Source organism: Lutra lutra, chromosome 7, assembly GCF_902655055.1.
Source record: "Lutra lutra chromosome 7, mLutLut1.2, whole genome shotgun sequence".
In the NCBI taxonomy this organism is placed as follows: Eukaryota; Metazoa; Chordata; class Mammalia; order Carnivora; family Mustelidae; genus Lutra; species Lutra lutra.
Genome location: NC_062284.1, coordinates 53,584,464 through 53,598,294, shown reverse-complemented (window position 1 = coordinate 53,598,294; position 13,831 = coordinate 53,584,464). Strand labels below are relative to the sequence as shown.

General features: G+C 43.7%; 1 protein-coding gene across 1 annotated transcript in view; it reads left to right on the top strand.

Annotated features, from left to right (window-relative positions):
• Positions 1–13,831, top strand: part of RYR3 (ryanodine receptor 3) — a 517,407-nt gene that overhangs the window by 428,822 nt on the left and 74,754 nt on the right. The window contains exons 61-64 of the mRNA XM_047736987.1: positions 636–685; positions 1,088–1,148; positions 3,189–3,427; positions 4,819–4,900. Coding sequence (XP_047592943.1) covers positions 636–685; positions 1,088–1,148; positions 3,189–3,427; positions 4,819–4,900 — 432 coding nt within the window. The remainder of the gene's footprint in view (positions 1–635; positions 686–1,087; positions 1,149–3,188; positions 3,428–4,818; positions 4,901–13,831) is intronic.

Here is a 13,831-nt window from a genome sequence, read left to right as displayed (position 1 = left end):
AAGCACTAAATGCATAGCAGATGGGTTTCTCAGCTTCCAGGGAGGGGCACGGCTAGGACAGCCCTTCAATCGGACCCTTAGACTAATAAGAAACAACAGAGAAAACCAATTTCCTAAAATGGTTTTGTCCAACACAGTGTCTCCCATCCCTGAACCGTTAATCTTCTTTTGTTCCCACCAACTTGCCCACCTCCCAACTAAATCTTCCCACCCCCAGCAAAGGCTGAAAAATGCTTTGCAGTCTGTTGCAATGGTGGAAAAAACACAATCCCTGTCAGAATCCTCATTTATTCCCCAATGTCAGGCAGACAAATATGTCATCACATAGGACTCTGTATGCGAGGGATGGTTTGCGATAACCTGGTCACTGCCGAATCCTGCAGTTGTCGCGGAAGGATTATTTCCTGCAAGGTCGGGGCTGCCTCCAAGTTGACTTCATGATTCTCCAACAAAACGTTGGGGAGCACACATTTTCCTAGTGTGGTCTAGGGGAGCCTTGCAGGGGAACACAGTGCATGTGCCTAGAGATCCATTCTGTGCTCCTTGTTATAAAGCGTGGGGGTCTGGGGGCGGGAGGGTACAAACCAGTCCTTGGATTTCTGTGCTTTTCCCACTCGCCTTCTTTTCTGCTTCAGCCTCTTCTGCAAACTCGCTGCTCTTGTTCGACACAGGATTTCCCTCTTTGGTAAGTGAAGAGAAGTATTGCTGAAAGCCTTGCTCCTCCTTATAATTATCCATAACTTGGCATTTTTGCCTTCATGACGGGTGCCTCTGGACAACCTGAGCCTTAGGACGAAGGTGTCACCTAAATTTGCCATAGGAAATTGGTCTAAAGTATGATAAATGACCTCTCTACCCCTTAACAGCTCAAATTTTCCACACCAATGAATGTTTTAAGCTCTGCCTCTAACATCCATCAAACAGCAGACATGTCAGGCCAGAGATAAATGCATTGTTCCCGCGCATAGGTCTGGCACTCTGTGTGTTGGTGGTTAATTACGTTGGTCTGCGGTTTGTGCATCTTAAGATCACATTTAAAAGACAGGCTGAGGGTTTGGGGAGTCACCCGTGATATTTTTGGTTCTAGGGAGTGATTCTACTACAATGGTGAGCTGTCTTCACATCTTAGCTCAGACACTTGACACAAGGTAAGTCTGCTCGGTGTTTTCCAGTAGTTTCTTAAGACTCCCTCTCCAACCCTCTCTTCGCTGAGCAGACACATCGCTGCTCTGAAGGAGCTGGGGAGGGGAGGGGAGGGGAGGGGAGGGCAGACAGGAGGGAGATGAATCTTCCCCTGACATTAGCACTCTTCATCTCTCTGCTCACGTGATGGAAGAGCCACTGTCATGACATGTACTGCATGCTAAAAGCTGAGCATTTGATCAATTCTTGTCTTCCCTTCCTGAGAAATTCATCTTTCAGAAGATAAAATATGTAATAGCGTAAAGTGCCACTTTGTCCCTCATTCTCCACACAAAAAAGGAAGAGCGAGCTGCCTGATGGGTGGCAGGGCCATAAGCATCCTGGGAGAGGGGGAACATAATGCTCTGAATCCCAAGCAGCCAAGGAGGGAGGGGTAGCCATGTGTGATTAAAAGATCAGAGACAAAGATGGGTTTGAACCCATGGCCTGAGGATCTTGCAGAAAAGATGGCTGAAAAGGGAAAGAAGTCTTAACACATGTATGTGTAAGTTGTGGTAATATAAACATAACTGATCTGATGAGAGGAGGAAGAGAAGGAGTGACAAGGACAGACAGGGAGCTTTCTTGAACACACTCGTCAAGCAGAGCCCTTGTCACAGTTGGGAGGAGGACACGCTTCCCAAAACTGTATACAGAAGAGAGAAACCAGCTGAAGGACTGGCCAACAAGATGAAAATCTACTACAAACTACGAATGGTTACCAAAAACATGTTAAGGATAATTAAAGGGATTTGAGGGGCCTAAACCCATAAAACAAGAAACAAACATGGTGATATTAGGACAGCACAAATCCGTAGCATCAGGCCAAGGCACCCCAAGGGATTCAGATCCCTTGCAGCTGGGAAGAGGAATCTTTACTCCCAGGAGCATGTGGACAGTTTTGGGAGAGAATCCCCTGCCTTCTTTCTTTTAAAAACAGAGGTCAGCATGTTTGATAATCATTCCTGACAAAACCCAAGTCTAGAAAGTTACAAAGATAGCTCATGATTCCTTACAGACTAGGAGCAAGCCTCACTGACTTCATTTCTTTGTTTTTATTTTTCTGGTTGGTTGATTATCTTGAAAATGCTATAGATACAAAGCATCTGTCCTTGAAGCAAGCCTGTCATAATCTTGTGAATAAGATGTCGAAATATGGAAAATAATAGTTGAGTTGTAAGCTTTGTTCCAATTCCAAGTTTTATAAAATAGTTTTAAGGGGAGGCTAATCTCCATTCCCACAGGGACATTTCTGTAGTTTTTGTTTTCCAGCAGTCTGATGAAGCTGTCTGGTTTTCCTGTTTTGTTTTGTTTGTTTTGAAATTTTTATATTCTTTTTTTTTAATTAACATACAATGTATTATTTGTTTTAGTGGTACAAGTCTGTGTATCATCAGTGTTACACAATTCACAGCACTCACCATAGCACATACCCTCCCCCCAAAAGCTCTCTGTTTTAAAGGGGGCTTTCTGTCCCTCTTACCTCCCCTTCTCCAAGCTAAGACATCCCTGTAAGCTAATGGAAATCTAAACTTCAGTTGACGTCTTTGTTCTCTCTAAGAGGTCCTGCATCATGGGAGAGCTAATATTTCCAGCTACTCCTTATAAAAGTAGCTTATCCCCTAATTAACTCTAAGAAAACCTCACCTCTCTTTCCTTTTAGTTAGATATTTACAGAAGAATATAGCCAACTGAGACACTATATTGATAAGGGATGACTAAAATCATTCATTCTAAACCTTCCCCTGTATTTCCCAAAGACTGGAGTGCTAATGCCATCCAACAGAGAACACCATCCTGTTGTCCGCCCCCCTTGGGATTGTGTGATCCAGGTGATTCCATAGATGCTAACTGTTCTCTCTGCTTCTGACTCAGTGTTTTTAGTTGACTGGAGTGATGAATGTCTGCCTGGATTAAACTGCAAGTCACCAGCTGCAAGAAGGGGGTTTAGGCCAAAGATTTAGATTATGATTATGCTTCTGGTCTTGAACATCATTTGCTTACAGGACTGTCATGAAGTCAGGCTCAGAGCTGGTCAAGGCCGGATTACGAGCATTCTTTGAAAATGCTGCAGAAGACTTAGAGAAGACTTCGGAAAACCTGAAGCTGGGGAAGTTTACCCATTCCAGAACGCAGATTAAAGGCGTGTCTCAGAATATTAACTATACCACGGTGGCTCTGCTCCCCATCCTGACGTCCATCTTTGAGCATGTTGCTCAGCATCAGTTCGGGGTGGATTTACTCTGTGAGTCCTATTACTGTCTACCGTGGACTTCTGTGCACAGAGGGCCCCAGATCAGAAGCGTGTGACTCATTCACTTGAGTTGACCTTGAAAATAGAACAGAGAGATAATTATTCCATACTTCTTAGGTTTAAAGATGAAGTAATAAATACTTAGAGGAGCAGAAATCCTCCAATTTGAGTATATAATATTTCATCTTTCCCCCACTATTATTCAGGACCAGAATATTCCACCCACTGGCTTAGCTGTCAGCCATGTGTTCCCACTTAATTTGAAAAGGTTATCTGAGTAATCCAGCAGGGGATATAGGTTGGCTCCCAGGGTTTTTCAGATACCACTTTCCCTGTTAAGAAGCCCTAATTTATTCATTGGATACCAGGAGCAAAAGAAAGCCACGAACCTTTCATTATCTGAGCCTTCAGAAGAAGACCGTAGTTAGTTGGTTTTATTTCACTTTCCATTTAGTACCACATACAGCCACTTAGTGCAAGTATTTTGCCACCGAGCTCAATTTCACACTTTAAATGTTGGCACATGATTTAATTCAGTTTAACCAACTGTTGATAGTTGATGCTATGACTTCTATATCCCTGAACAACTGAAAATCAGTTATTTCCTTGGAGGTGGGCAAAAGGATGGGAGAACATCCGAACTCATTATTTCACATCATAGAAAGAATGCCCTTCCTTGTTGAAAACCTAAAAATTAAATTAGTTCTCCTTATGTTCAATTAGTCCCTACCTTATTCTGAGTTCCAGACATTGAAGGGGCATGTAGCCAATTGATTCAACTCTGTAGATCCCCAAGTGGAACATCGCCTTCCCTCAGGAACCTGAAGCAATCATGATATAATTTGTTTCTTGAAAAATGTCCATCAGAGAACTTGGGACAGGTGGACATGAGAAATTTTGGTCTATCTCTAAAGAGATAGGGACATTCAACAAATCTTCCCAGGAAATTAACAAAAGACTCATTCAAACCTCAGATTTCTTGCATTCTTCCTTTCAGAGAAAGGAAGTACTACTATGCATAAAACTTAACCTTCGTGGCTCCCTCTGTTGGGGAAAAAAAAAATCCCATATGGATCTCCTTGGTCAAATGATTTCTTTCCCTAAGAAAAGATGAGATTCACATCAAAAGCCAGCAAAGCAGCAGAGATGTCTCAGTGGAGGGTGTTCTCCTGTCAATGGGTTGTCCCCCAGTTCAGTAAGCAGCATCTGGGGAGAAGGGGACTGTATCGCGGGGGGCCAGTGCGGGATGCATGCGCACACGCACTCTGTAGCTCCTGGGTGGTGCCAGCGCTTGTTTTCTGTTGGCGGACCCTCTCCTTGTGCCTGAGGTGAAGCGTTGGGATTGAAGCATGATAATGACTGCTCTTCTTTGTTCTTTCCAGTAGGCGATGTGCAGATTTCATGCTACCACATACTGTGCAGCCTCTACTCCCTTGGGACTGGAAAGAATATCTACGTTGAAAGGTAATTAGTGAACAAAAGAGGCTTACACGTGCAAGGCTTAGAAAAATGTTGCTTACCATCTTTTAGCACTTAACAACATCTTTTCAGTACAGCAAAGTCAAAATGCTCACTGAAATGGGGTGGTGATTTTGAGCCTAGGTTATTAAATGTTTATGGAAATATTAAAATGTAGTGAAGCTAGTGCGATTTATGACTTCTGTGGAACTATGTTGAAAAGAAAACCACAGGGGGCGCCTGGGTGGCTCAGTGGGTTAAAGCCTCTGCCTTCAGCTCAGGTCATGATCCCAGGGTCCTGGGATGGAGCCCCACATCGGGCTCTCTGCTCAGCAGGGAGCCTGCTTCCTCCTCTCTCTCTGCCTGCTTCTCTGCCTACTTGTGATCTCTGTCTGTTAAATAAATAAATAAAATCTTAAAAAAAAAAAAAAAAAAGCCACAGGCCCTAACTGGCATTACTTGGGCCAGGCCAAGTCACCAAAAGCAGGGCTTAATACCTAATCTCATGGCAGTTTCATTTAGTTTTGTTTTTTCAAGATTTTATTTATATATTTGAGAGAGCGCATGAGAGTACAAGAGAGAGCATGAGCAAGCAGGAGGGGCAGAGACAGAGAGAGAAGCAGACTGCCTACTCAGCAGGGAGCCCCATGTGGGGCTCAAACCCAGGACCATGATCCCAGGATTATGAGCTGAGCCAAAGGTAGACACTTAACCCAGGTGCCCCCCTAATTGCAGTTTCAACCTCCTGCAGAAATCTAAATCTTAACTGGTAAGTCAGGCGTTTTCTAATAGGTGCCAATGATGTAATCTGTCACAAGGGCCCTCTCTATCCCCTAAAGGAAGATGAGGTCATCTGCAGGATAAGACCTCCAACTCTTCCCCTTAAGGGAAAGCTACCTAGCCTGGAAAAACCTTTTTTTTTTTTCCCCTTTGGCTTATAACTTTGTTGCCCCACTCTTCTTCCTATAAAAAGTTTCCATTTTGTACCATCTCCTCCAAGTACCCCGGTACTTGCTAGATGGGATGTTGCCAGATTCATGAATCACCTAAAGACCATGAGATCTTCAGACTCACTCAGTTGAATTTTATTTTTTTTAAAGATTTTATTTATTTATTTGACAGAGAGAGATCACAAGTAAAGAGGCAGGCAGAGAGAGAGAGAGAGGGAAGCAGGCTCCCTGCTGAGCAGAGAGCCCGATGCGGGACTCGATCCTAGGACCCTGAGATCATGACCTGAGCCGAAGGCAGCGGCTTAACCCACTGAGCCACCCAGGTGCCCCTGAATTTTATTTTTTAACAGATAGCTGGTAAATGTATGTGATTGGAGAAGGAATACTGTATAGCCAAGCTAAGTCATGTGCTAATGACAAAAAAACGCTGACAAAATATCTGTTTCTTCAAAATCACAGCTTCCAGATAGCCTCCAGAGTCCCTGTGGTTAAAGCTTGCTGAAAAGCTCAAGGGACATGAGGCTGTTACCTTAGTGTTGTTGTTTTTTTTTTAAGATTTTATTTATTTATTTGACAGACAGAGATCACAAGTAGACAGAGAGGCAGGCAGAGAGAGAGGAGGAAGCAGGCTCCCTGCCGAGCAGAGAGCCCGATGTGGGGCTCGATCCCAGGATCCTGGGATCATGACCTGAGCTGAAGGCAGAGGCTTTAACCCACTGAGCCACCCAGGTGCCCCTGTTACCTTAGTGTTTAATGAGTTTCTATGTGATACAGTACTGGACCTTTGCCATTTTCAGCTGTCAGATTAGCTATAGTTTGCTGGGGATTTTTTTCTAAACTTAGTTTATTTTTTCAGTGTTCCAAGATTCATTGTTTATGCACCACACCCAGTGCTCCATGCAATACATGCCCCCCATAATACCCACCACCAGGCTCACCTAACCCCTACTCTCTCCCCTCCAAAACCCTCAGTATGTTTCTGAGTCCACAGTCTCTCATGGTTCGTCTCCCCCTCTGATTTCCCCCAACTCACTTCTCCCCTCCTTCTCCCAATATCTTCCATGTTATTCCTTATGCTCCACAAGTAAGTGAAACCATATGATAATTGATTCTCTCTGCTTGACTTATTTCACTCAGCATAATCTCCTCCAGTCCCATCCATGTTGATACAAAAGTTGGGTATTCATCCTTTCTGATGGAGGCGTAATACTCCATTGTATATATGGACCACATCTTCTGAGCCATTCGTCTGTTGAAGTGCATCTTGGCTCTTTCCACAGTTTGGCGACTGTAACCATTGCTGCTATGAATATTGGGTTACAGATGGCCCTTCTCTTCACTACATCTGTATCTTTGGGGTAAATACCCAGTAGTGCAATTGCAGGGTCATAGGGAAGCTCTATTTTTAATTTCCTGAGGAATCTCCACACTGTTTCCCAAAGTGGCTGCACCAACTTGCATTCCCACCAACAGTGTAAGAGGGTTCCCCTTTCTCCACATCCTCTCCAACTGTCAGATTAGCTATAGTTTTAAACAAGTGCACATTTTGGTAGCAGAAATGCAATTCAGAAGTCTTGAATCTGAATAATCTGATCCAATTCCCAAAGGAAACCACTATTAATAATTTTGTATATGTCATTCCAGATATTTTCTACATATGTACATTTGTATACATGTGGGATCATAATATCCATATTGCTTTGCAAATTTGTCCTGTTGGATGAAGTTAAAAACTGAATTCCTTTATCATTCTACTCCAGCTTTTAGATTTGTTATTTAGATAAAATAATCATTACCTTTCTACTTTAATAAGGTAAGCAAGTTTAGTACACTTTTATTCCTTTCTACATCTCCTTTTTTGGCTATATAGTTTCTTAAAATGGGGACACCTGAGTGGCTCAGTTGGTTGAGCATCCAGCTACTGATTTTGCCTCAGGTCATGATCTCAGAGTTGTGGGATTGAGCCCTGCATTGGGCTTTGCACTGGGTGTGGAGCCTGCTTAAGATTCTCTCTCCCTCTCTCTCTGCCCTTCCCCCCCAGTCCTCCCCCATTCACACACATACACGCGTGTGCATGCGCTCACTCTCTCTTTCTCTCTCTCTCTCTAAAATAATAATTTCTGGGGCGCCAGGGTGGCTCAGTGGGTTAAAGCCTCTGTCTTCAGCTCAGGTCATGATCTCAGGGTCCTGGGATCGAGCCCTGCATCGGGCTCTCTGCTCAGTGGGGAGTCTACTTCCCTTCCTCTCTCTATGCCTGCCTCTCTGCCTACTTGTGATCTCTGTCTGTCAAATAAATAAATAAAATCTTTAAAAATAATAATAATAATAATTTCTTATAACATTTACATTTTATTCTAAGACCAACATTTTCTGAGTTTTTTACCTTAGTTTGTATTGTAAGGATTCAGCAAATAGCCAATCCTTTTAAACCATGACTTTCCCATTCCAAATTTTTTATTTTGATTTGTGTCTTGGTTGGCCAGATTCATCATTAAGTACTTGTTTCTGTAAGAGTTCTTAGATACTCTTGAATCCTTGCATATTTTGGAATATTCCCCCTCAACCTTTGAACAATTTCTGTGGTATTGTATAAAATCCTCGGGTCATAATATTTTTCCCCGCAGAAGCATATATAGACTTTGCTTTTTTGTGTTCTGACAATGCCCCAGGCCAGGTGATTTACTGACTTATACATGACTTTGCAGTGGGAGGGGAGAAGCTGGCTGTTCATTGGATTCCTTCTTCAGTCTTGAAGCTCATTAAGTTCTGTAATATGTTCCAGGATGTGCTTATTCTGTATCAGCCCCCTCTGCTTCTCCTCAGAACTTAATATGCCCCCTCAGTGTTCAGAATTGGGTATTCCATTTTTTATAAATCTTTCACTTTATTATGTTATTGTGGAGTTTTTTTCCCCTACTGTTATTTAGGGAGAGGTTGTATTTGTTGGCTTTTCCTTAACCTTCCACATTTCTCCCTTTCTCCCAAGTAACTTTTAGCTACCTGATCTTTCCTATTTGGGGTTTATAAGGTATTTCTCAAACTTTCTCCATGTTCCTTACTCTCTTTAGTTTCTTTATTTTCTGTGAATGTATTGAAACAAATTTTTATTTTTCCCTGGATAATTCTCCCTCAGAACCATGTTTCTCAACTATTTCTTGTTCATTAGCTACACTGCTAGTTCTCAAGAATGGAAAGGAGCATTATGCACGTGTGTGTGTGTGTGTGTGTGTGTGTGTGTGTGTGTGTGTGTGTGTGTGTTGAAGGAGTGTATGGGGAAGAAACATCATCCAGCTTCATATCTGACAAGCTGGCTCAGGACTCCCTCACTCTACCCACAGTGCCTTTAGTTCTAGGGTGCATCCACCTCTAGCCTTTGGTGTCTCCCCCAACAAAAGTAAGTAAGCAAGGGGCCCAGGTGAGAGGTCACAGGTAAAATTTTTAGCACATCCTAAAGACATAGGGCTTTTATATAGTCAATTAAAGTAGGTTTATGCCAGGTACCTGGGTGGTGGCTCAGTCAGTTAAGCGTCTCCCTACAGTTCAGGTCATGATCTCAGGGTCCTGGGATCCAGTCCCACATTGGGCTCCCTGTTTGGCGGGGAGTCTGCTTCTCCCTCTCTCTCTCTCTCCCTGCTGCTCCCCCTGCTTGTGTGCTCGCTGTCTGTCAAATGAATAAATTAATAAAATATTAAAATTTTTTTAAAAATAATAAGTAAAGTAGGTTTATTCCAGTAGAAGACTTGGGTCAGCAGCTACAGGACAGGTCACTTCTCACTCTTCTACTCTACCTCCCCTCCAGTGGCTTCTCCAGGCTCAGAGTCCAGGTCACCTGAATGGAGGAGGCATGTACACTTCTTCCCTACTCTGTCCTGCCTGCCTCTCCGCAATATGAACCTGATCCTGCATCCCCAGCTGGTCTCCCAGCCCCACCTCCACCCTTCATTGTTTCAAGCACAAGTTCATATTCTGGGCTCCTCAGAATCCCTTCATTTACTTCCAGAGATGACTACACTCTGCTGTTAGCCCAGAAAGTATGTTTCAGTTTCAGTGTCCCCACTTGGTTAGGTCCATATTTTGTGGCTTGATGTTATCACACATTTTCTCATTTCAGCAAAGATCCCAATATCTTCCCAATTTTTCCCCCATTTCTTATGCACGTTAGGGAGGAAACTTCAAATGCACCATTTCTCTGCAACCTTTTGCTAAAGTTGCCTAGGCTAACAAATGTCTGCAGGATTGTAAGGGAACCGCTAAATATTTGGTTTCTAGCTACATCTTGTGTGTGCACCGTGGGTGGGAGAGATTCCAAACACCCCAGTGATAGGGTTGACGGTAAAGAGAAGGAAGTCACTGAAACAAAACAGAGACTTTTCTTTTGGAATATGTTCCAGTTGAGACAACACTGAAGTCACTGACAGAGTTTTCAACAAATTTTCAGCAAAGGATAAAGGCTCTTATGCATTTAACCACTGAGAATACTTGCCTTCTTTGATGTAGAGATACTTTAATCATAGCGTTTGAGGTTGGTCAATAAGTGAAACTTGGAAAATGATTTAAGCTTCAACGCTTCATTTTATTTCAAATGAAAACTGTTTCTCCCCTTCACACCGTAGAGATATTTATTCCTTCCTACCCTGCCCCCCTTTGACCGATCATTTCTGACCAAACATTGCACACCTTCCCTAAACCTCTGAGGTGACTTGTACTGCTGGTCTAGAGCTGTGGCCTGCCTCTCCTTTCTGCCCCTCTGCTACATAGTACTTCCTCTCCTTGGCATCCTTTAGAACATACGTGAAGGAACTCTCAAAATTGCAAAGCACCAGATACGTACAAGACATACATCTTACTACTGTGATGCCTTCCTCTGTCTGGATCCCTAACAATAGACATTTGAGAAGCTAGATCTGGATCAATGAAATAAAATCAAGAGATGGGCAAGGAGAGCCTGCCACTTATCAAATTAGAAAGTAACAAAAATTGAAGTACAAATCGCACCCTCTTTAATCTGTCACTGTTCACCAAGTTTTACCATGTGAAAAATACTGTATATGCTAGGCAGTAAGAACTGAAGGGGGAAAAGAGAGTTCCATATCCAGGGAACAACTCTTCAAGCAGACTGTTTGGTTGCTCAAGCTGTTTCAGTGGCCCTCGTTCTGCTCAGTGCATACCCACACTGCCCCCTGGGGGGCGCTAATGACCAGAGAAGCATCCTAACTGCAGGCCTTTGCTCAGTGCCTCTAGGAGCCTGGAGGCCAAGGTCATTGGCAGACTTCTGGGTTTTACTTTTACAGAACTTTTCTCAGTGAAACCAGGAGCACTGTTGCTTATCCCTTTTGGCCAAATGGCTAATTAGCATCACTGTGCGCCCTGGACTAGAAAACGCTCTGCTGAGCTGGTTGAGACTCAGATTTGTCAGTAATTAATATCAGAGAACACGGGGAGTGCATGCCCCCAGGGCAACACAACACTGCAAAACTGGCTTTTGCCCCCACAGGTTTCCTTTGCGCCAGACTAACTTTCTAGAAATCCACCTCTGTGAGATCAGGACTTTAATTTGATGAGAGAAAGAGAAAAGAGAAGAAGAATGGGTCAAGTTATCACCGAGGCCACTCAGGCCCCCCTGTTTCCAAGGTTCGTCTTGCTGGCCCAAGTTGAGTTTGCCTCAGATTTGACCTTAGCCCCTTGTCATCCTGATTTTCACCCAGATTTTCTTCCATCTGTGCTCTCCCTATGGCATTTCCTTCACCTTCACAGCTTAGCTCCTTCTTTCCTCCTCCCAGAAAGGCAAGACTGAGGAAATAAAATCTCTCCTCAATGGCCACTGTGGTTGGTTGAAACAGGCTTGCTCAGAAGGGAGGCCGTGGTGCCAAAGGTCCCCACAGAGAAGCCCACGCCTCATTCCCTCGCCGTCCAGCAGCAGTGCATCCTGCAGCTGGGCACACGACACAGAGGACTGTTCTGTCTGAGGGCTGCTGCTCACGCCAGAGCAGACCCGGATGGGGAATCTCAGTCCCACCTCCAGTGCAAGGATAAGGCTGTGCCATCACCTAAGAAGTGATTGCTTGATTGTTGGAGGCTGATTTTAAAGCTCTCTGCTCAAACACTTCACAGCTAAGCAAACTGTCAGCTAGTCCCTTAAAAAGTTGAGCCTAAGAAGATAGAAGATGAGTATTAAAACCACATATATTAATTGTCCTTTAAATAAATCAAAAGATGACTTTTTTCATAGGTTTGGTGACAAAAGATGGGAGGAGGGGGATGGATTCCAAGACAGTTTTCCACTCGCTCATTCACCCACCCTCCTCCCTCCGGTCCAGCAAACTCCTCTTGCCTCTCAGCAGTTCTTAGACCCTTGGAGCTTCTGATTCTTCCCCAGATAGTCATACCAACTTATTTTCTCAGGACCAATTAAGATCACATTTTTAAGCCAATTCAAGTGTGTCTCTTTCTCTGCTATAATGAAGTTGCCCATTGATCCTAATTCTTGTAATTAGACCATAAATATGTTATCTCATCGCATTGCTTCAGTGTTCTAAGGGGAAAGCTTTTTACTTTCTGGAAGACAAAGGCTAATGGTCAGAGTCTGGCTTATTTCTCAGGAGGCAGTGGGTCCCCTAACCACGCCCCTCCCCACCCCGTAGTAAATACTTGTTATACACATCCAGAGACCCTACACTTTTGACATGCTGCCTTCTTGGTGCTGTTGGAATTGTTGGCTGTTATCACAGTGAAGGGCAATTAACACAGCTTTCAGTTCAGGTTTTGGTTGGGGGAGCTAAGGGAACCCTGAGGGCTAAATGCCTTTTTGTTTCCATAGAACAGCGGTAGGCATGTAAGCATTTGCTCCTGGCTCCAAATGTGCCCTCTCTAGCTGGCAGTTTTCCCCATGATGGTTCCATAACATCCCCCAAGATGCAGCCTGACACCCTCAGCTCCCAAGGACTGTGTAGTGGGCTTCATGCACACAACATCAGCACTCATTCTGATTGGTCAGACACAAAGGAAGGTGAACAAGATGTTTGAACACTGTAAGCCCCATCCACTTCTTAATTATAGACCTATCGTCAGCATTTTCCACTATCTTTGTATCGTGGTCTCACAAAGGACTCATGGTATTAGTTTAAAGACCTTTTCCTCCTTATTTGGGAACTGACATCACCTGTGTAACTCACCTAACAGGTGTGTAGTCTGACAGTGATCAAATGCCAGTAATTGACAGAACAAAGATATGATGACAGAAAAACAGATGGCTCTGGTCTCTCATTCATCAGAAAGCAATAAATGTCAGCACCCATACAGGGCCCTTCCAGCCCACACTGTCACTGTGTGACTCACCAGCAGGAAGGATCTGCTGAAATAGCCAGTACAACTCCAAGGCTAAACCCAGGTCCAGGAGGGGGAGGCGCTATCTCAGTACCAGCTCTGCTTTGACCAGCGTGTGGCTGGTTCCATTACTTATGTTTGCTGACTTGACTAGCAGGCAAGCAAGCAGAAGTTCTTCAAAATTGGAGAACTAGAAATCTGAACAAGAAATCCTAAGCATATTTTTCTTGTTTGGTTGCTCATTTCCCAGAAAGACCGAGACCCAGAGCTTTATACATGATGGACACTCAAATATTTGTGTAGAATATTTGTGAGAAGTAACAGGTACTAGAGGTCTTTCCTCTAAATCAAGCAATGTGCTTCAGGATGTGTTGTTTCTCTTGCAAGGCAGGTCTTTTGTTTTGTGCCTTCTTGGTGCTTTGGGCCTATTATCTCCTGTTCCCACTGGCTGACACCAGCTCCATCCAAAGCAGGGAATAGACACAGATTACACAGATTTCAAAACATTTTGAGAACAGAGAAGGGATCAAATTCAATTTGGATGACAGCAAAACTTCTCAGAAATGCTGCAAGAGAAGAACAGAGCTATAAAGTGTATTATTACATTGCCTTAACCAGGTTTAAGAACCAGGGTCCCTGTGGAAAGACCATTGTACGCCACTGG